This window comes from Danio rerio, chromosome 12, assembly GCF_052040795.2.
Source record: "Danio rerio strain M-AB ecotype USA chromosome 12, GRCz13ab, whole genome shotgun sequence".
Taxonomy (NCBI): Eukaryota; Metazoa; Chordata; class Actinopteri; order Cypriniformes; family Danionidae; genus Danio; species Danio rerio.
In genome coordinates, this window is record NC_141032.1 from 4,460,493 (window position 1) to 4,481,957 (window position 21,465).

Sequence of the window (21,465 nt, forward strand, 5' to 3'; positions counted from 1 at the left end):
TTAGAGTCCTGGCGAAAGTCCCTCAATCAGCCTTTACGATCATGGCCTCCCAATAATTCTCATCCACTGAATTGCCTCCATCACGGTCTCTTTATGCCACCAATAGCTGGTGTGTGGCGAGCGCACTGGCGCCGTTGTCCTGTGGCTGCCTTTGCATCATCCAAGTGGATGCTACACATTGGTGGTGGTGTGGAGAGACCCCCCCTCATGATTGTAAAGCGCTTGTATGGCCATACACTACAAATGCGCTTTATAAATACACATTACATCACAGTGTCGACAGTTTCAAAGTGTTTCAATTAACCAGTTTTGCAACTACATTCTTCCTCTAGCAATAAGCCATTACAAAAATCATGGTTACTGACATCAGATTTACTCAAAGACACCAAAACACTGTCCAAAGCACTTACTGTGGCTCCTTGAGAAATATAAGGGGAAATGTGAGTAGGGAACATACTTGCCATCACTTCCCTTGGAGTCTATCATATTTCACACCTATCTCTTGCCTCCCATTTTGTTATTTCTCCTGTAATTTGTGAGATAATGCCCTCCCTCCAGGTCCTCAACTTTGAAATGGTCTTCCCTTTGACTTCCTTAACTTTCATATTAAAAATCCACTAGTAAATATGACCGCATTATAAATCAGCAGATTGTAGAATACAAAAATATACAGTTTATGGGTCATTTTGTCTCAACCAGATTTAGATGAGAAATATTGGGGGCTTTCAAAATACTGGGGGAAAATTGCTTCAAAAAGATGCCACCATCATAATTTTATTTAGACTCGCACTAGTAGGTAAAAATTTGCTGTATTTAGCCATTTTTAAGCATTATATTTTATTAGAAGCATTTCAAAAAAATGGAAGGAACTGTATTTTCTCCCAACGTTTGCATTCTAGTTCTTAAACATTCATATTTAACTTTTATAGGGGTAATTCACCCAAAAAATGTAAAATAAATAAATAAATTCCTCTCTTCATATGTTCCAAACCTGTTTGACTTAAGTGTAACACAAAATAAGATATTAAGAAAAACGCTGGAAACCTCTAACCATTGAATTCAATAGTAGATTGAGACAATTTTTCCCTCTTCAGAAATCTACTTTTGTGTTCAACAGAATAAAAAACTAATTTTAAAGCTTTGGAACCACTTGAAGGAGAGTAAAGAGTGAGAACGTTTTCATTTTTGTGTAAATTATCCTATTAAGGCCCTATCTTGTCTATTTCCAGAGATAATAGTATAATTTTTTTCACAGAAATTCATACCACTTTTGCCTCTAGTTGACCTGACACAAAATGACCATTGCGCAAGAAAACAAAAAACAAAAAAAAAAACATCTAGACATCAACGTTAGAGTTGATGTTTAGTAAAGTTTGAAATCATCAGAGAGAAAAATAAATAAATAAATTCACAAAAATGTCCATGATTTAGATTTAATAATGTTTATTGATTGACCAGTTGTTATCACAAATGACTTGATATTTCCTTTCCAACCCACGTAATAACCTCCAAAACTGCTCAGAATCCTCGACAATGTAAACCCAAGCACTCGAATAATAGCGGGTCAATAAAATTAAGCTTGGTTTCATCTGCAACTAAAGCACTGCAAAAAAACAAAACAGATCTGGAGTCAGTGTCTGGAGAGCAAAGTCAGAGGAAGCTGCAGTCTGGTCCTGGAATGAAGCCGTGATTTAGGCTGCGCTGGGATTAGTATGAGCTCTGGTTCTGGTTCCGGTATCCACCTCGCTGGTAGTTCTGTTTCTGCTGATAACCGCCTTTCTGATCTATAGCAGTGACAGAGAACAGAAAAACAATAATGTTGAGCTCCAGGAGTGACTCGTGTAAGATTTACTGCTCAAGGAAGAACAAGAGTGTGAGGAAGAGATGGTGGAAGGGCTTTGTATATTGGTAAATGGCCACCAAATTCATTGGTGAAGGCAGAAAAGAGTGAAGGGTGTGAAAGTAAAGTGGATGAAGAGTAAGAGAGAGGAGTGAATGATTAAACATTTAATAACCATTTCGCTGGTAACCTTGCTTCTGCTGGTAACCTCCCCGCTGGTCTGGAGCTGCATAGTGAGAAGGGTTTAGATACACAGGCACACATGCACGTCTACAAAAGCACTTCAACACACACACTTCTGGAACAGCCGCGTCAAATGAACACAAGTGAGAAGCGTACAAGCTTGTGGATTATTGTTTATTTTATCATGGGTTTAGTGTGTTTGATATTTACCTCCTCTCTGGTAGCCTTGCTTCTGTTGGTATCCACCTTTTTGATCTGCGAGAGAAAGAGAGAAGTTCGAGTTAGATCTGCTTGTTTGCTGTCGTTTTAAAAAGAATTATGATAAAATAAGAAAAAAAGGTAAGAAATCAAAAGAAATTGCATCAAACCTTCATAAAACAAAACAAATATTTCCTTTTTTTTCATATTACTCAAACCCATAAATTTGTTACAATTTTCCTGAGATTCTCAAGGTAATAATATATAAAGAATACATAAAACACACACATTTAAGTTACCTGGAAATATTTAAAATTTTATACAAAGATAAATGATGCTACCTTCATAGAATAAAACAAATATTAGCATTTTTAACTGTTTATTACTTAAACCCATAAATAAATGAATTTGTTAGAAATTTTCTGCTATTTTCCAGGTTTCGATAAATAAAGGTAATAAAAAAAACAACACACACATTGTAGTAAATATTAGTCAATTTAAAATGGCACTAACAGTAATCAGGGTCTCTGCTGGGTCTTAAAAAGTCTTAAATCTACTGAAATATTGTGTTGTAGGTCTTAAATCTTTTTTAATCTTAATTTTCCTTTGTTCATTTATAACTGCCCAATATGCTCATAAACATTCATACAATCACCCACAACCCATCCCAATAAAACTTTTGATTTAAAAATAGCATTTTTAACACTATTTACCATGTTTTAACTACTTTCCTTACAGTAACATTTGTTTAAACGTTCTCCATTTATTTACTGCTGATAACACTGAGCTGATCTAGATTTTTTTATTATTAAATTATTAGTATTGTATTATAAAACGCATTAAATAACATGATTTTTTCCCAAATGGGATATTTGAAAAAATCCTTAGTATTTCGCCCTGTAAAAGTCTAAAATTTTCTAAAATAAGTCTTAAAAAGGTCATAAATTAAACTTGGTGAAACCTGTAGAAACCCTGAGTAATACATTGTATGATTATATGCTGTTAACTGTATAATATTAACTAATTTAATATAAGCAATAAATATAAACAATAAGATTAGCTAACATTTTAACTAACGTAATAATTATATACACTCAAACTTAATATTTTTGTTCAAATTACTAATTTAAAATGCGCTGAAACGACAATTCTTGAGATTTTTTTTGGGACAACTTAATTGCTTTAAGTTTAATCCACTTAAATTTAATAGAATTCTTTTTTGACTTAACCTATTTGAAGACATTTTGTGGAACCCAGCATGCATTTTTTACAATATAGTCTATATATCACATTGTTGAAAGATGCATTTATTAATTTTGTCTATTTTAAAATGTTATTAAATGAAATTAGTAATAAATATATAGCATGCGTGTGTGCTATTTATATTATAAAAGCACAACATAATAAAGTAAATGCAATTTAATTATTAATTACTTAGTGGCAAGTACTGTATTTTCAGGAAAGATCAAGCAAAACAAAACAAAAAACAAAACATTCATTTATTTATTTTGTGTGGGTGGATGTTATTAATTTTATAAAAGTAGAAAATAATTGATTAATAATTAAATTACATTTATTTTATTTATTATTTAACAGCAAATACTGTATTTTTAGAAAAATTGAGTAAAAAAAAGATTTTGTACACTTTAAAATGTTAATGTTAATAATATTTACTATTTATTTTATTACTTGTAACATTTATATTAAAAAGGTAAAATTAATAATGAAATATTGACCAACTCATGTTTATATAGAACATTGTTTCTGCATCTTTGTCCTGCATGTACCTCTGTTAAAGTATCCTCCATAGACGCCCTGTTTGAGGTCAAAGACGCGTTCGTTGTTCTCCACCAAGCCGCCCAGTTTCTCTGCCAGCTGTAGAGCCATGTTCTGCAGAGATGTAGGCTCTGTTCTGTGCATCACCACAGTCTGAGTCGGCTGGTCCAGAGACGCCTGAGAACATGACAAAGACTGGTTAATGCAGGCACCAGCATGGACAGATCTGACCAGTAAAATGATGTTTATTTTTGTTACCATCAGTTCTTCATTGATGATCATCTTGCTGATAATGCTGTGCACTGTGGGTAACTCCAACTCAAACATCTCTGACAGAGTCTCCATACTGATGGACAGAGAAGAAAAATATGATGCAAACATTGGGATCAATTTTAGACATTTAATTAAAATAAAACACTGATATTATCAGGAAACTATTACAGATTTTACACATGCCTGATTGAGTCGTACACACTACTGTAGGTGAAAAGGTAAGTGCGCAGCGACTCCTCTTGGATCTTCCTGTAGATGCAAAAAAACAAAACAGTTAAAAAAGGAACTGTAAAGTTGATAAAACTTTTTATTTTAGGCGCAAATCCTCTACCTGACGAGCATTTCGCGCACACACTTTGCTTCTGGGAACAAATCCCAGACTTTGCTGTTCATCTTCTCGTTGATGATGAAAGAATGGCAGGTCCTCCAGTCACCCATCTTCATGGCCTTGCTAGCAGCCACTACATGCTCCCTCATGCTCTCAGGAGGACCTGGAGAGGTCGAGAGTTTTTCAGAAAGTGTTGTCATGCTGGAAATTTTAACTTTGATACGATACCTTAAAAATATCGTTATTCATATTCATAATTGTATTAGTGCATTTACTTAGCCCTGCTGTGTAGCAATGCTTGCATAGTCCTGCCTTATTTATTTGTTCGTTTGCAAGTCAATAAATGTTGGCAAAATAACTAATTAGTGGAGAGACTGGAGAGAATAATACGGATTTTTTGGAGGAATTAAAGTAGTTTTCGTCTCTCTTACCCAGCAGCGGCTGTCTCTCGCCCACTCTTAGCTGGTGGTGGAACTGTTTGCTGATCATCCTGCGGCGGGCGTCAAACTCGTGAGCTGCCATGTACGGAATCTCCAGCAGCATGGCGGACACCAGGTACACACACTCCAACAACTCTAGATTGATGTGCATGTGAAATGGCACCTGAAAGACAATGTGGCAAACATTAGGGTTGTTGTGGCGCAACTACAATCACACTTGTCATCCAACAAGCTTTACGTACCTAGGCTGGAGAAATGGCTTGGTATTTCTGGCATTGTGCCTAACTGATTTAAATCTTATTTTTGGATCGTTTTCAATTAGTGGTTATGGGAAATAATCTGATATCGGTTGGGTCTGCCATGGTGTTCCTCAGGGGTCGGTCTTAGGCCCCATACTTTTTTAGCATTTATATGCTTCCACTGTGGCATATCATCAGCAAATATGTACTGGGATACCACTTTCATGCTGATGATACCCAAATTTATATCAGCTCTAAATTCAATCTGTCTGTTACTGCCTCGATCCTCTCAGAAAGTGTGCAGGAAATTAAAATGTGGATGCACCAAAATTTTCGAAAATTGAATTGTTCAAAAACAGAGGTACTCCTTATTGGCACACCAGCAGCCACTCACATGGACAGCGAGTTTAAACTAAATTTGGATAATGCTGACGCCTGTCCATCCAATGATTTACATTTGATTGTACTTTTCTATAGATAATTTGTCAGACGTGAAGAGATTGTCTGTACCTGCCGCCTCTTCTCGATCTTCTCCTGCTCTGCGTTCCTCTCCTGCATGTTCCTCATCAGCAGCCCCTGCCCCAGCAGTTCCTTGGCTCTGCCGCTCGACTGGATGTCCAAGAGGGCATTGTGGGCATCTTTAATCATGCCCTGACGGAAAGCACAGATGCCCAGCTGCACCATGGTCCTGTTATAGAGGATCTAAAAGCAAAAAGAAACATTCATTGAGGAAATTACATCATCCAAATAGCCTTTAGAGCAGGGGTGGGCAAACTTGGTCCTGGAGGGCCGGTGTCCTGCACAGTTTAGCTCCAACACTAATCAAACACACCTGAACAAGCTAATCAGTGTCTTCAAGATCACTAGAAATCTAAAAGCAGTGTGTTTGATTAGTGTTGGAGCTAAACTGTGCAGGACACCGGCCCTCCAGGGCCGAGATTGCCCACCCCTGCTTTAGAGGGATAACGTCACCTGTACGCACCTGTACAGGAGGGTCAGCGTGCTGGATGTTGTCTTGTAAGTGGCTCATGAGCATGAGGTCTCTGGCCTGGTACCAGCGGCTGTGCAGGGCATGATGGTAGATGTGGCACAGGATGGCGCAGGTACGGATACGATCTGTGCGATCTTTGGCGTAGATGAACTTACACAAACGGTCCATGATGATGGCGCTGTCGTCTCCTTCACTCTCCTCCTGATCCTGCTCAGACTAAAAGACAAACAGGTCAAAGGTTAGCATCATAAACAAATGCTCCACTGGAAAAAAAAACTGCTTGTTTGGGGTTATAATCCATGCCAGCTTCCATGGCGAGAAAAATATGCTACAAATTAGGGATGGAACAGTTCTTGAGGAAGAAAAAAAAAAGTTCTCTTGTTACACGTGTACCAAAACATTTTTTCAGTCAATTTAGTAGTTTTTAATGCCTAAAATTTAGTTTTTGAAATTTAAGACATTAAGACTTTAAAGGCTCGTACACATCCTATGCTTTTCGCTTACGTTTATTGTCAGCGTTCTGAGGCGTTTTTCTGCATTCAAACCCTGCTGATTATCTTGTTGAGCACATTGAACGTGCAAAATTACCACCTGACATTAAATGAGGCTTAATGAACTTGCAAGTCATGAAAGAAAAGCACCAATAAAAAAAGCAGCTCCACATTTATCTTGCCTCTGGGCATAATCTTCCTCATTGAATGAAAGTATAACTGGAAAGTGAAACCTCGACTGTTCTTGTGCGCCTCCAAGTGGTGTTTATTGTAACTTTAGCAGCTCCGGGCATGTGAACAAAAGTACCAATCTGGGGTGCGTTTCCCAAACAACAATGTAATTTGTGGCTGAACTATCATAGTACAATCGTTTGGGAAAAGAACGATGTAGTGACAAGTGTTTCCCTAGTTTTTGTCGCAGATCCGTCGATTGAACCACGTTGGTTATAGCGTAAAACGCCCATAATGTTGCTCTAAACGGGATGGAGTAACAACTTCTTTAGAGAAGAACACCATAATTTCTTTGTGCGACATTATATTGTTTTACACGCACACGCATTTAAAATAAAATCCAACATTAGTTTTGGTAAAAAACATGCACTCGCTTCCCATATTAATTGAAATATATGTATATGGCACATTTAGGACCTGTGTTTCCTTTACAAATATTATTGAGAAGTTGAAAATTACATATTCTATTCTAAAACATAAAATCACGCACAAAAGCTAACACGTATTCTAATAATATATATAAATCATAAATAAATAAGGCTATTTTTATGAATATAAGTGCTTTATTTTTAATAATTCCAACTTTGAATGTTATAAATGAATAGGGCACAGGGAGGATAAGTGGGAATAGAACACAGCCAGGAACTATGTTTCTAACTACAGTTCCAGAGGTGTAGTTTCAAGTGCTCAAACTTGCGACGCAGTTTACGAATGTTCGTTGGAGCAATGGATTTGGGAAACGGCATATCAACGAACTATAATTGTAAGGACAGAACTTGCGACCTTAGTTGGCTGACTTTTTCTTTGGCGTTCTTTGTTTACCACTTGAGGCGTTTAACTTATACGAAAAAGCTCGAGTAAAAAGCGTCCTGGTGTGAATGGGACTTAAAACCCTGTGGATAAGACTTCACATTTCAGTAAGTGCTTTTTCGTCTGGTTGAATAACAAAATAATAATAAACATAGCATACTTCATGCGTGAGCCACTCACCTTAGTCTCTCCCTGTAGGCCGAGGCTGCGGCGGTGAGCTTTGTAGTCGAACTTGTAATATGTGTGCATGATTCTGCGCAGATAAACCCGACACACTTCCTCAGTGCTGCCTTTAGTTTCCAGATACTGCAGCAGGCGGTCGATGATGCCACACACACGGCCCTCGTCCTTCAGGTTATCAACATACTCTGCGAGAGCGCGAGGAGCGGATTTACGCCACATGTCAAACACACAACAAGCTCAGAGGAGAAATGTGTCAGTACTCACCCTGAGAGTGAGGGTCTGTGTTCTGCATGATTTTGGTGAACTCTTCATCCATCCGCTCCACCAGAGTCAGAATACAGCCACGCACACGGAACGGCTGAGGAGCAGAAACAAAAGCTCATGAACAATCTTAAGGTAAAACAATCTTACTGGGAAAAAAAATGAGAATGCCATATCTATATTACAAAATGCTCTTTTATCAACAATTGTTTAAAAAAATATTTATGTTATGATCATACTAAACTAAACAGGTAATATATATATTTTCTGCGCTAATCAAAATTAAAAACTGTCAAGGTACAAACATCAAAAATGACCGAAAACCTCAACAGAAATTCTGATTCTTGGATATGGTAACTTTCCTCTCTAAAAAGTCCATTTTTGGACTATTGTTGGAAGTCTACTAGATTTTAGCCTAAATTTATCCTTGTTTTATCCAAAACATCCATGTTTGAATGTCTATTAGATACCGTTTAAACAAAAACAATTGCTGGTGGACAACTGTTTTTGCAGTATAAAGTTTTTGAAGTACTTCGTATATGACCATTTTAATTTAAACTAACATTAATCCTAATTTTAAAATTCTACTTTACATCTTTGGTTCTTACACTGAAATGTTAGTTTAGAATGATTTCTTTTGCTGTAATTGCTATATGCATTTTATTTATTATTAATGTAAATAACAATTTGCATGATTATAGAGTTGTCAACTACAGTACAACTAATATTTATTATATTGAACATTACTATTATTGCCTTATAGCCACACTGATACATGACATCATATTATATGAACAAATCATGCAGAACTAGCAGGAAGCTAATTCCTTAGCTAATTCCTAGCAGGATACCAATTCCTTAGCCACATATTTTAAATAATGTGTCAAAAATAATGTATCTGAATTAAGAATTTTAACATTTTAAAAATGTTAATAAATGTGAAAGTGAAATTCGAAGTTTTATGCAAACAAAGAGCAGTATGGAAAATCTGCAGGTATTTTATTGCAGTTCTAAATTATTTAAGAAAGGTGGCTGACTTCTCAAACTGACGCAAACTGTGCAAAACTATTTTTTTCGTCGTGTTGCACCCACATAAATGTCTATTTCCAAGGTGTTAAAAACAGCCATCTTATTTTAGCATCATAATTTGATGTTGCTGTCTCCTCGCTGTACTGGTTGTTACTAGGTTACCAGAAAAAAACAACATGCTCACAATATCCAATCAGAAAAGCAATATGGTATTTACGACTTCATAGAAAAGGAAGTATTTAAAGGCTTAAGATCACAAACAGTTTTTTTTTTTTGGCCAATTGGGCCAGTAACAATTCTGTCTACTGTCCAGAGCGTCTCTCATACAGGCCCCAGGCAATCAGGCAGTCCTTATGCCGAATGTTATATGCCGGTTAAGAAACCGGTGAATTATATGCCGAATGTTTTGTTTACTTTAAAAATCAGCGATCTCCACTGGCTGAGTGATATCCCAAATAAAGTGGGTCTAAGAATGTACAAGAAACACTGCATTAAATGACATTTTCCCCCATCATGTCTTTAAAATATGAACATTTATTTTACCCCAGTATATTCAATGGAGCTTCTGCGCTAGCCTGCTAATCCTGACGGATTTTTGTCTCGTTTTACTTGAGCAACTAAATGAATGCCAAAGTCTATTTAACTGATTGTATTTTAATTACATTACAACATCAATGCTGTAAAAGGAACTGTATAAAATGGAAAAAAACTCACAATGACAGGTCACCGGAAGTTTATCAGTACGGGAACAACACTAGCTCGTCATATACCCTATTGTTGAGCCCTGATAATGCTACTGACCTGGTCAGAGATGGCGAGGTTCTCGCTGTCTTCTGCGATGTTTTCTCCAATGAAGATGTTGTTGTTGTTAAACAGGATGTCCAGAAGCTCATCAATGCAGTCCAGACACTTCTTCCACATGTCAGCCTGAAGAGAAAAATGTAAATAATGTCAGATGAAAAGGTCTTTAATTCTTAACTCATGTCATATAGTCTCACCTTCATGAAAGCAGCCAGGTTGGGGTTGTAGTCATATAGAGAGGCAATGATGTTGAACTTGATCTTGACGAGGATGCCTTCTCCGAGGTTATTCTCAGCAGCGATGCCAGCCAGAGCGTGAAGAAGCTCGATCTGAGCAGCTCTAAATGACAAGGATACAAATATTGATTTTATTTTTTGTATATGGATTATTGCATTTGAAACAGCCAGCTGCATACGAACTAGACAAGGGCAAGCTAACTTTAATAAAAATGAAAACAAACGAGAATGAAAGCATTAAAATAAACAAAAAGTTTAAATGCATTTACAAAGTCATAATATGTAATATAAAATGTTTATTATTATTTATTAATAAAAAGTTAAAATACATTTACGATGCTATAAATGTCATTTCAGACTGCTGGGGTTTTCAATTTTATTTTTATAAAAATAAATGAAAGTACATAAAAAATAAAAATAAATATATATAAATCATTAAAGGGAATCATTTTTAATTATTTTTGATTGGTCTCCAAAAATATAGTTTTATTAGTTTATTTAAAGTGCCTTAATGTTTTTTTTTCATGAAATATTTGGATGTTTTTTTAATTATTTTTATTTCATTCACTTATAAAATTGTATTTTAATCAACTTTTTTTTACTTGTCATTTAAAGAAATTTGATCACAGCACTTAACTCATCTGAAACTGATTTACAATTGATTAAATAGTGCCATTAAAAAGTGACATGCATAAATCATTGTCATTTAAAAAAAGACCTTAAATATTCATTGATCAAGTTTTCTACCTGTCAGTTCCTTTCTTTCCTCTGGCCTGCAGGATCTCACTGAGTTTCTTAACCACCACACCCGTATTGATCTCTGTGCCTTTGGCAAACATCTTAGGCTTCTCCTTGACAAGCGGCACTCCACCCTTCACCTTCTCCCATCCTCCTTCCTCCGCTTCTCCCTCCTCCTCGGCCTCCTCCTCGATGCGCTCCTTCTTCTTGTGTCTCCTCCTCCTGTCATCCTTCTTGCGGTCAGATGCCTTTTCGCCAACATCTCTGTGAGTATGAGTGATAGTGAAGTCTTAGTACAGGACTCTAATCTGACATCAGCCTTCATTAAAATGAGAAGCTTAAATCTAAGCGCTAAAGCAATAACGACCAGCCATTGTTAAGTTGAATATGTCCATGTTCAAAAAGCAAAAGAAAACAGAAAAAAGGAAACTACTATACCCCTATTTACTATACTACTATTTTTACAATTTGTAAAATAAGACTCCCAATAAGATGTCCCAAGAGTGTGTATTTGTAGCTTCAGCTTAAAATAGCACACAAATAATGTTTTATAACTCTTTAAATCTGCCCCTTTTAGACTATGATCCTAATTGTGCTGTTTTGGTGACTGTCGCTTTAAATTCAAATGAGATTGTGTTCCCCGCCCTATTTTGGAAAAAAGGGTGGAGCTAAAAACGCCTACCCATTAGCATAGTGGCAGATTCAAAACGGCTGCTTTTCACTCAGGGCTGTTAATGCTAATGAGGGACAGATCATCATTCATGGGCGTGGCTTTCTCCCTTTGATGACATGTACAAAGGGAGAATGTCAATGTGTTTCTGCAGACTGTTGTTATGAAGTGTGATTATAAAAACATAGAATTAAGTCATTTTTACCATTAGAGACTGCTTATATTTACACACTGCTGCCATACAACTGTTTAAACATACACTTTTTGCATAATAGTTTCCTTTAGGGAGATAATGGACTCCCAAGACGTGTTTGACTGGTTTGCAAGGCAGTTAAAACCAATCATTTCAATATCTAGATCAGAGATATTTAAACTAGGGCCCGCAGGCCAAAGTTGGCCCACGGTAACCATTGATTTAGCCCGCTATCTCGTCTGAGAAGAGCTGGAGAATGATAGTGAATTTGGGGAGAATGCCTTTAACAAAGATTGTCATTTCTAATTTAACATAGCTTTTGTTTTTTTTAACTGTTGAGCTATAAAAAGCAAACTTAAATTAAATGCTTCAATTAAATGTTGTGATTGAATCAGATAAAAAAAATAAATAAATGAAGTCAAAGAGTAGTTTTTTGTGTTATAAATGGGATTGTTCATGTTTTTACTGTAAGATGTTCATTATAAAATTTACAAAAAATTTATTATTAATACAATTAAAGTATTTTAAATGTAATTAATTTAAGTATTAATTAATTATATAATAAAATATATAAAGTTCTACAATACATTGGGAAATTACATAGACAACTTTTGGTATATTTACCTCTGGCACACCACCCTCAATCAGGTTTAGTTTTTGGCCCTTCATAAGAAAAAGTTTGGGTACCCCTGATCTAGATGATACACATTGCACACCTCTACAGTTTCTTATCAAGCACATACTTTTTGAGGAAGACCACAGCCAGTGATGCTGCAGTTCCATCATTGTCTTCACTCTCGCTGTCGCTGCCCACTGAATCAGACGCCCAGTCCTCACTGTCCTCATCATCATCACTCTCAGACTCTTCATCCTGACAAAATAAAATGATAAATCATGAACCAAACAGGTATGCAAGTCACCTGACCCAAAGTGAATTTAGGCCACGTCCACACATACATGGGTATTTTTCAAAACATGTTTTCCCTGCTTACAACAATCTCTGTGGAGGAGTTTGGTATTTTCACGAGTAAATTGCCTACAAGTCAATGGAAAGGTAAAAACAGAGGCAAATTACTGTCCCATGGTGCGAATGGGACGTAATATGTAAACCGTTTGCCGTGAAAGTGTGGAAATGCCTCATTTGCATTTTTCACTTTTGGTTTGGTCATTTAGAAAGGAGAAAACAGCGTGCATGTGGCGAAAACTTCGGTTGTAGTGTCCACATCACCATACTTCATCCTTGCCAGAGTTTTCAGAAAATTTCAGGCCCTGTCCACACAAACACTGGTATTTTCAAAACCGCACTTTTTCTACTCAGTTTTGCTGTTTGTCCACATGAAAACGGAGTATTGGGTGACTGAAACTGAAACTTTCTTAAAACTCCAGCCAGGTTGAAGACTTTCCAAAACTCAGGATATAGTGTGGTCAAGTGGTAGCTACAACTGGGGTTTTTGCCTCATGACGTCAGCATGCGCTGTTCTCTCCTTTTTTTAAATTTAATATTTTATTATTTGTATTTAACAAAACAAAACATAAAAGTATTTAATAGGGAAGAACTGTTTTCTCCTTTCACACCAAATGCGAAAGATGAAAATTTCATAGGTATCGTGTATTCTTTCTACCACTGGACAGTATTTATGGGATCAAAATCCCACCAAATGTATCGCGGTCGCAGATAGTATTCTGCCTCCGTTCTCATGTTTGCATTGACTTGTATGCAGTTTATTTACAAAAATGCGTAATCCCCCATTTAGTGTGAACTATGTGTCATTATCGCCACTTGTTGGTTTGGAGTGCGCTTAACAGTGCGTTTTGGCTTTTCATGTGGACAAAGAATAAAAAAAAAAAAACAAGAGGGGAACACTCCACTTATAAAAATACCCATGTACGTGTGGATATCCTTTGATGAGTATCGAGTGACTGAAAGTGAGAGTAATACAGCACACAGAAAACGCTTAAAAAAAAGATGTGCTGCTTTAAAAAGTCCTATTAACATCTGGAGAAACGGTCTGATAAAAGTGTTCTGGACTTACAGCAGCACCCTTAAGGAATTTGCTGGCTTCTGGAGCTTTTTTCTCTTCCTCTTGAGGCTTCTTCTTCATAAAGCTCTTGGCGGTTATATCGTCGTCATCATCATCATCACTCTCAGAAGAGCCTGCACAGCACAGGCAAAAAAAGAAGAAGACAGAAATAAAGTACAGCTCGACTTTAAGCTAATCAACAGCAGCTTAAAGATAAATGAGCAGACAAACCACTGCCAATATCGTCTTTCTCCTCCTCTTCATCAGCTGACTGCTCAGGATTCTGCAATCAAAAACACAATAAACTATGAGACTGATGAAATAAAAGTGGAAACCTGGATAAAATAGATTTCTAGACCTCAGTTTTGACTGTCTGCTTTACAGTTAAGTCAACTTTACCTTTCTGGGTGATAAAAAAAAAGTTTAAAAGGGATAGTTCACCTAAAAATTTAAATTGTCATTGTTTACATGTCTCAAACCTTTACGAGTTTCCCTTTTCTTATGAAAACAAAAGAAGATATTTTAAAGAATGTTGGAAACATGTAACCATTGACTTGTTGTTGGTTTAACTAGTGTGGAAGTCAATGGTTACAGGTTTTCCGCTTCCTTTGAAAAAATATTCTTTTGTGTTCAACAGAATAAAGAAACTCGTAAAGGTTTGAGACATGTAAACAATGACAATTTAAATTTTTAGGTGAACTATCCCTTTTAAACTTTTTTTTTTATCACCCAGAAGGTTTAGAACCATTTGAGGGTGAGTAACTTTTTAATTTTTGGGTGACTTATCCCTTTCTTTTATCCCAGTTAAGCACGATTCAAGTAACATCCTCTTTATTAACCATCCTTGCGGTATCAAAAATAGAATTGAATATTGATATTTTCAATGCATCATATCAAAGTTAGAAATTCCATTATCTGTTCATCCCTCACACACAAAACACTTGAGCTACAGTTCAGTACCTCTTTATAGCTGGCGATCTCAGTTTCAAAGTCTCTGTTGTACTTGCGGATCTTCTGGCGGAGCGTGCTCAGAGCTTTAGCATTGTTCTTATTCATCTTCTTCTTTCCCTCTTTGTCCTCCCATAGCTAATCAAGAAAGAAGTAAGAGATGTTTTACAGACACGCATTAATCACACATCTCCAGACCCTCAGTGTGATGAACAGACCTGGTTGAGATAGTCCTCCAGATCAGCGAGCAGGCGAATGTAAAACTTGGGCACGCCCTCTTTATCCACGATAGTTTTGCTCTTGACGAACGCTCGACACAACTGCTCAAACTCCTCCAGACATTTGGAGATGTCTCGGATCTTTATAGCATTGCGGATGGTCTTAATCAAGTTGGTGAGCTCCTCAAACCTGAAATGGAAGCATTTGTGTAAGTATTGGCAAATAAGCAGAAAAAAAAACTACTTTTGTTGTGGTAAAAGAGCATTTTTGAAGGAAAAAGAAAAGTCTGATGTATGACAAAATATTCATTAACACCAACATTGACATAATCGATTATTTCATTATTTATTTATTTTTTTACAGAACTGTAATATTTTACAGAAATGTAAATATTTCCGATGATGTGACAGCAAAAAAATGTTTTTTTCATTTGTAACATAGAAAATGCAACTTCACGTCAACAACCAGCGTTTCTAAATGTGGCCAGTGTGAACCTTTATTCTTGATTAATATGAAAGCCTCACCTCTTGTCCTTGGCGCTGCGAACCACTCTTTTGGTGTCCTCCTCATCATCACTCAACAGCAGGGCCCTGTGGAGACACCAAAGTTATTACTGCAATACAACTGAGCAGGGAAAAAAAACCTCACATCTTCTGGCTTCTTATGAATACCAGTTGTCCATCTTTGACTTCCGTGTTATGTTTGACAATGTTAAACAAATGTTCTATGGTAACAGTAATCTATCATTCACATAGACAAATTTAGCACTGACAATTGCTTTGTGGAAATATGAATGACCGGCATCTTAAAAACAATGAACAATGACTCATTTTTAACCAATAATTGACTAATATAATAACAATTTAATCAGGAATAATAATTTATATATAATATTCTCAAAACGAATTCAACCAAAATTATTATTTTTGCAACTTTAATTACTAGTGTTTTAATTTAAAACACCTTTTTGCTGCCTTGTGTACTCGTTTTTCATAAATTTTCATTGAGAACAATAAAAACAACAAACTTGACCTGAACCTCAGTTTTTTAATGCATTTAATTTTTAATAATTACAAAATAAACCTACAAAACATATTAAAAATAAAGTTTCCACTGATATTGACTGCAACACTGACAGCCAATTTACCATTTACAATAAAAATCTAAGGTAATGATCTAATGATGATGATCATCATGATTTAATTTGACAAATTATGATGTATATTTTATAATTTTAGTTCTTGGTGTGGGCAAACTACTATCATTTAACACAAAGAAAACGTCAGAAGAGAAAAAGAGAGATCAGGTTTTTTTTTAAATAGTCCAATAATCCACAATCTTTGTGCTTCATTAATATAATGAATTAAAGCCTCAACATTTAATTAGTAAATCTTGGCACAAAACAGAAACAATTAATCTTGTGGCATCTTTTATATTTCCTATTTTCAATCTATGCATAAAAATAAAAACAAATTATTGTTATTATTCTTTTAAAATATTGCACTGATAAAATTTACAAATTTGAACATCCTAATACTGAAATTCTTGTCCAAATGTACTAACTTTACATTAATCTTTAAGTTTCTTTTGCTGAACACAAAACTGTAAACATTAACTTTCGTAGCATTTGTATTTAGTTCAAGTCAGGGGTTTCAGGTTTCGAACATTCTTCAAAACATCTTCTTTTGTGTTGTTTGCATACTATGAATTAATACAGAAGAGATTATCCTTCAATAAAAATTATATAACAAAATATTGGATGACATCACCTCTGAGTCAGGAAAAACCCTGCAGATGTCAAATTCACCTCAGCTGTTGCAGAAATTAGCTTGAAGCTATTTTTTTTATTCTTTAATGGCATTAACCAGTGTAGTGCTAAATTTTGTGTCAAAACACTGTTTAAAAGATTCTTAAGACTTCTTCTTCTTTCTTTTTTTTTTTTAAAATAGAAACATAAAAGTCTTCTCCACAAACTCACTGCTGTCTCAGAGTAGTCCCGGCTGCTTTGGGGGTGATCTCATCAGCGGACGAGGATTCCTCCGACTCACTGTCGGATCCAGTGGCGAAAAAACGCGACATAACAGATGGCAGGTAACACTGAAACGAAAAACACAGACATGGTAAGAAATCTGTAATGAGAGAGCAATACTGTGTCAAAACTAATTCCTGTATATTATAATCATTAGCAGCATTAAAATTCTGTTTAAAATCATATCACAAAAATCACAAATATCACAGCTGATGTTTATGAGAGGAGAAAGGCGTGCATACAACCCTAATAAAGCATAATGTATCATAAGACTGAATTTCTCTAAATGACCAACATGATCAACAGTGTGCAGAAAATAATGTACATACTAGGGGTAAAGTTGGTGTTATATTCACACGTTCTGACTTAAACCATCTGTATAAAATTTCAGAAAAGTATCCTATGCAAATTATAAATAAAGAAATCATTTTAGCAGCCAATGACTATCAAAGTACAACATTGTTCGCAGTCAATTACACGCAACATAACTCCTATTTAAAAAAACTGCACTGGCCTCCTGTCAGTATTCAAATTGATTTTAAAACCCTCATGCTTGCCTATGAGGCCTTCAATGGTCTAAAAATATTTATCTGAGCTTTTATTCCCATACACTCCAAGATGTGTTTTACATTCGTCTGATGCTGGTCTTTAACTGCTCAGTCAACACTGCTAAAATCTATGGGAGATTGAGCAAATTCTTAATAGGCACCTAAATTGTGGAACTCAACCCTCCGATATTGACAATGGATTATCCATTAATATTTATATTTATAAAATTTAATTTTTTAGTACATCTTTTATTTGATTTTTCTGTTAATATTATTTTATGTTTAAAGTAATTTTTTATTATTAATTTTTTCTTTGCATTTATCTTTGCATGTATCTTTTACTGCTGCACGTTTTATGTCTGTAAAGTGTCTTAACATGCTACTTTTAAAGCTGCTAAATAATAAACTTATTTTTTAATCAATTAAACAGTGCTAATTGTTTTGAATAAGTCATAATTGCAAAAGTAGTATAATATTCAAAGTAGCATGGTAAACAATATAGGGACTGTCACAAGTTGTACCTTTGTTTAAAAGTTTTTTTTTTTTTTTTTTACCTTTGTTTAAAAGTTAACAGTCGCAAAAATATGTCATTTTAAAACCTTACGGCAACTTATGGAAGTAGTCTGTTACATTTCTATAAAGATCTCACACCTTTTAAATAAGCTTTTAATCAAATTTTACGTCTTGGGAAAAATATTCTTCTAGCAATTATGTTGTCACAATGACTTGTTCGTTCTATATGAATTAAAAGCCAGATGGTATGGTTACGATTTCTGAATCTTAACAACTATATATTTAGTCTAAAAGCTCATCAAAATACCATTTTAAATAAGTTTGATAATTTTTTGTTGTAATTAATTATCATAGACATTTAAACACACATTGGCCCCGTCTGTTAAAACTTCCTTGCTTGAAAAGTGATTCTAAAATGTTTCTGGATTCAACCACATCACTTTGCAAAATAAAGCAAATACAGAAATAAATACAAGATACATACAAATGAGGTAAAGTTGGTTTTATACTCACACATTCTTTCAGTGGCAACTTGTGACGGGGTCCCTATATTGTTTACCACACTACTTTAGGTAGTAAACAATGTAGGGTATATAAGGTCTGACATCTAATATAAGTATGACTTCAAATCAACATTAGCACTATTTAATTGACTGTAAACAATGCTGTACTTTTATAGTCATTGGCTGCTAACATGATTTTATCTATTAAGAATTTGTAAAGAAGTTTTATGAAAGTAAATCATTAAGGAGCAAGTCTGAATGTCCAAATATATAAACAACTTTACCTTAATATACATACACATTGTCAGAAGATGGATGTCAACTTTACCTCAGTTATTGCATCAACAATGCACATAAAACAGTTTTTTACTCTATTTATTTTTTAATATCAATATCAGTGTTAGATTTATAGGTTTAAAACCGTTTCATATAGATTCATTTTAAATAAAATTATAATTTTAGACACAAAACTGATAAAGAAAACTCATTGTTTAGTAACTTAAAACTTGAAAACGTCATCAGTTACTACCTCATTAAACATTGTTCAAACCTCTGATCGGGTTATTAATAAATAATAACCAATAAGCCATTAGCTATGCAATAACACATATGTAACCTATAATAAGTGATTACTGTGCAGATCCATCAGTAACCGTGTGGGAAAACGTGCCGCGGCCGCTGATTCAGGCCTAACGGATCAAACCTGTACATTTAACCGACAACCCCCGTCAATGACACCCACGAAACGCACCTGTTATTTGTTAGAAATGTAAAATCCTCGTTTGTCCTCCGTTTGTGTAGAATTTAGATCCAGATTTGCAATTTTGCTAGCACAATTTACAGCGTGCGTCAAAGCCCAGTCGGCTTCTTCCAGAAAGAGGAAACGAACGACGGAGCGGCGCCAAACCCCAAGCGCATGCGCTGTAGCGACTCCTGCTGGCCTGGAGCTGCAATTCAGACGACAAACTTGACATGTTTTATATTTGAGGACAACGGGTTTATGACTTCACCTATATAAATGTTCTCAGGAAATCTTATTTTTAAAAACAGTTAATGCAGTGCTGTTTGAGGAAACTGTTATATACTTTGCCAGGATTCTTGTTTAGTCATTACATGCCTCTTGCATTGTTCATATATTTTTATTGAGCACACTAAAAACAACAAACTAGCTTTGAACCTCAGCTTTATTATGCACTCCATTTTTAATACTTACAAATTAAACCTACAAACATTTAAAACATTTCTACATTAAGTTTTTGCACCAAATCGATAAGATAAACTTACCTTGATGTTTCAAATTCGAGGTAAAATGGTTTTATTCACCTTTATGAATTTGTGCTCAATAAATATTTTGTGCTACTTTTAAAAACAGTTAATGCTGTACTGATTTATGTCTGTGAAAATATTGTTAATCATTACACATGGACTTAAATAGCGATTATAGACATGCATATTGCTTGATGTAACAGAGTCAAATAATAACAACAATATTAAGTGGTCAAACATTTATTATATATGCTAAATTATTAAAAACTTGAGGTGCAAAATGGTAAAAACTAGTGATTTGAAGAATATTGGTAAAGTATAAAGGTTTAAATTGCCAGTGAATTACTATTTTTAAAGTTTTACAACCCAAATAATGAGTTATATACAGTATTCTTGTAAATAATTGTGTGTATATATATATATATATATATATATATATATATATATATATATATATATATATATATATATATATATATATATGTGTACATGAGCAATATCACACGAGTAGCAGTGCGATTTGGCTGCATATCGGCACTGGTGCGAGGCGTGCGTTGGCACAAGGTCTGGATTTTCTTGATGAATCATCTGCTGAACTGCATCCCAATCATCACAAATACTGCAGAAGACCTACTGGAACTTACATGGACCCGAGATTCTCACAAAAATCAGTCAAGTTTGGTGAAGGAGAAATCATGGTTTGGGGTTGCATTCAGTATGGGGGCGTGAGAGAGATCTGCAACATCAACAGCCTGAGGAATCAAGACATTTGTGCTGCCCATTACATTACAAACCACAGGAGAGGGCGAATTCTCCAGCAGGATAGTGCTCCTTCTCATACTTCAGCCTCCACATCAAAGCTACTGAAAGCAAAGGTCAAGGTGCTCCAGGATTGGCCAGCCCAGTCACCAGACATTAACATTATTGAGCATGCCTGGGGGTAAGAAGGAGAAGGCATTGAAGATGAATCCAAAGAATCTTGATGAGATCTAGGAGTCCTGCAAGAACGCTTTATTTGCCATTCCAGATGACTTTATTAATCAGTGATTTGAGTCAGTGCAGAGATGTATGGATGCAGTCCTCCAAGCTCATGATGGAGTCAGACACAATATTCATTCTGTTTCCACTGCAGCAGGACTTTATATTCTGTACTGGACATTATTTCTGTTTAGTGACAAGACTTTTTGTCTAAGCAAAGTCAGACCTTACTGTCCTAATTAAATCATTAAAAATCAAGGCATGATCATATTTTAGTAAGATTTTGGTAAAATAAGCGTAATCTAAAGGCCTTTGCTTTAAATGTAGGCTACTTCTGATACCAAATGATCAACTAGAAGTCAAGTTATTACCTGTTGTTCATAAAACTTACATAGGCGACAAGACTTGTCAAGTAGTGTACATACATGTATATATTAAAATAGCTTAAAATTATATTTTATATAGAATAAAAAGCTTTTTTTTTACTTTTAGATCTCATCTTATATACCTATACATCTTTATATTTGAT

General features: G+C 35.2%; 2 protein-coding genes across 4 annotated transcripts in view; both read right to left on the reverse strand.

Annotated features, from left to right (window-relative positions):
• tlcd3bb (TLC domain containing 3Bb) overlaps positions 1-21,465 on the reverse strand; it is a 538,378-nt gene that overhangs the window by 210,584 nt on the left and 306,329 nt on the right. The gene's annotated exons all lie outside the window — the stretch shown is intronic.
• Positions 1,427-19,572, reverse strand: eif3c (eukaryotic translation initiation factor 3, subunit C). 3 transcript variants are annotated; one of them, XM_087274699.1, is made up of 23 exons: positions 19,444-19,572; positions 17,078-17,196; positions 15,624-15,689; positions 15,099-15,288; positions 14,893-15,018; positions 14,164-14,215; positions 13,945-14,066; positions 12,655-12,782; positions 11,058-11,312; positions 10,272-10,413; positions 10,075-10,200; positions 8,248-8,341; positions 7,981-8,168; positions 6,260-6,484; positions 5,788-5,979; positions 5,030-5,201; positions 4,602-4,761; positions 4,454-4,519; positions 4,256-4,343; positions 4,009-4,174; positions 2,234-2,278; positions 2,016-2,066; positions 1,427-1,784 (listed from the first exon to the last, which is right to left on the reverse strand). In XM_087274699.1, the coding sequence occupies exons 2-23, from the start codon at positions 17,176-17,178 to the stop codon at positions 1,708-1,710; spliced, it is 2,832 nt and encodes a 943-aa protein (XP_087130825.1). In that variant the 5' UTR covers positions 17,179-17,196; positions 19,444-19,572; the 3' UTR covers positions 1,427-1,707.

Coding starts and splice junctions, on each gene's coding strand:
- eif3c (XM_087274699.1), bottom strand. CDS start 17,178: ATGTCGCGTTTTTTCGCCACTGGATCCGACAGTGAGTCGGAGGAATCC. Junction 10,201..10,271: donor ACCTGGCTGCTTTCATGAAG/GTGAGACTATAT, acceptor TTTTCTCTTCAG/GCTGACATGTGGAAGAAGTG. Junction 5,980..6,259: donor ACGCTGACCCTCCTGTACAG/GTGCGTACAGGT, acceptor TTTTGCTTTTAG/ATCCTCTATAACAGGACCAT.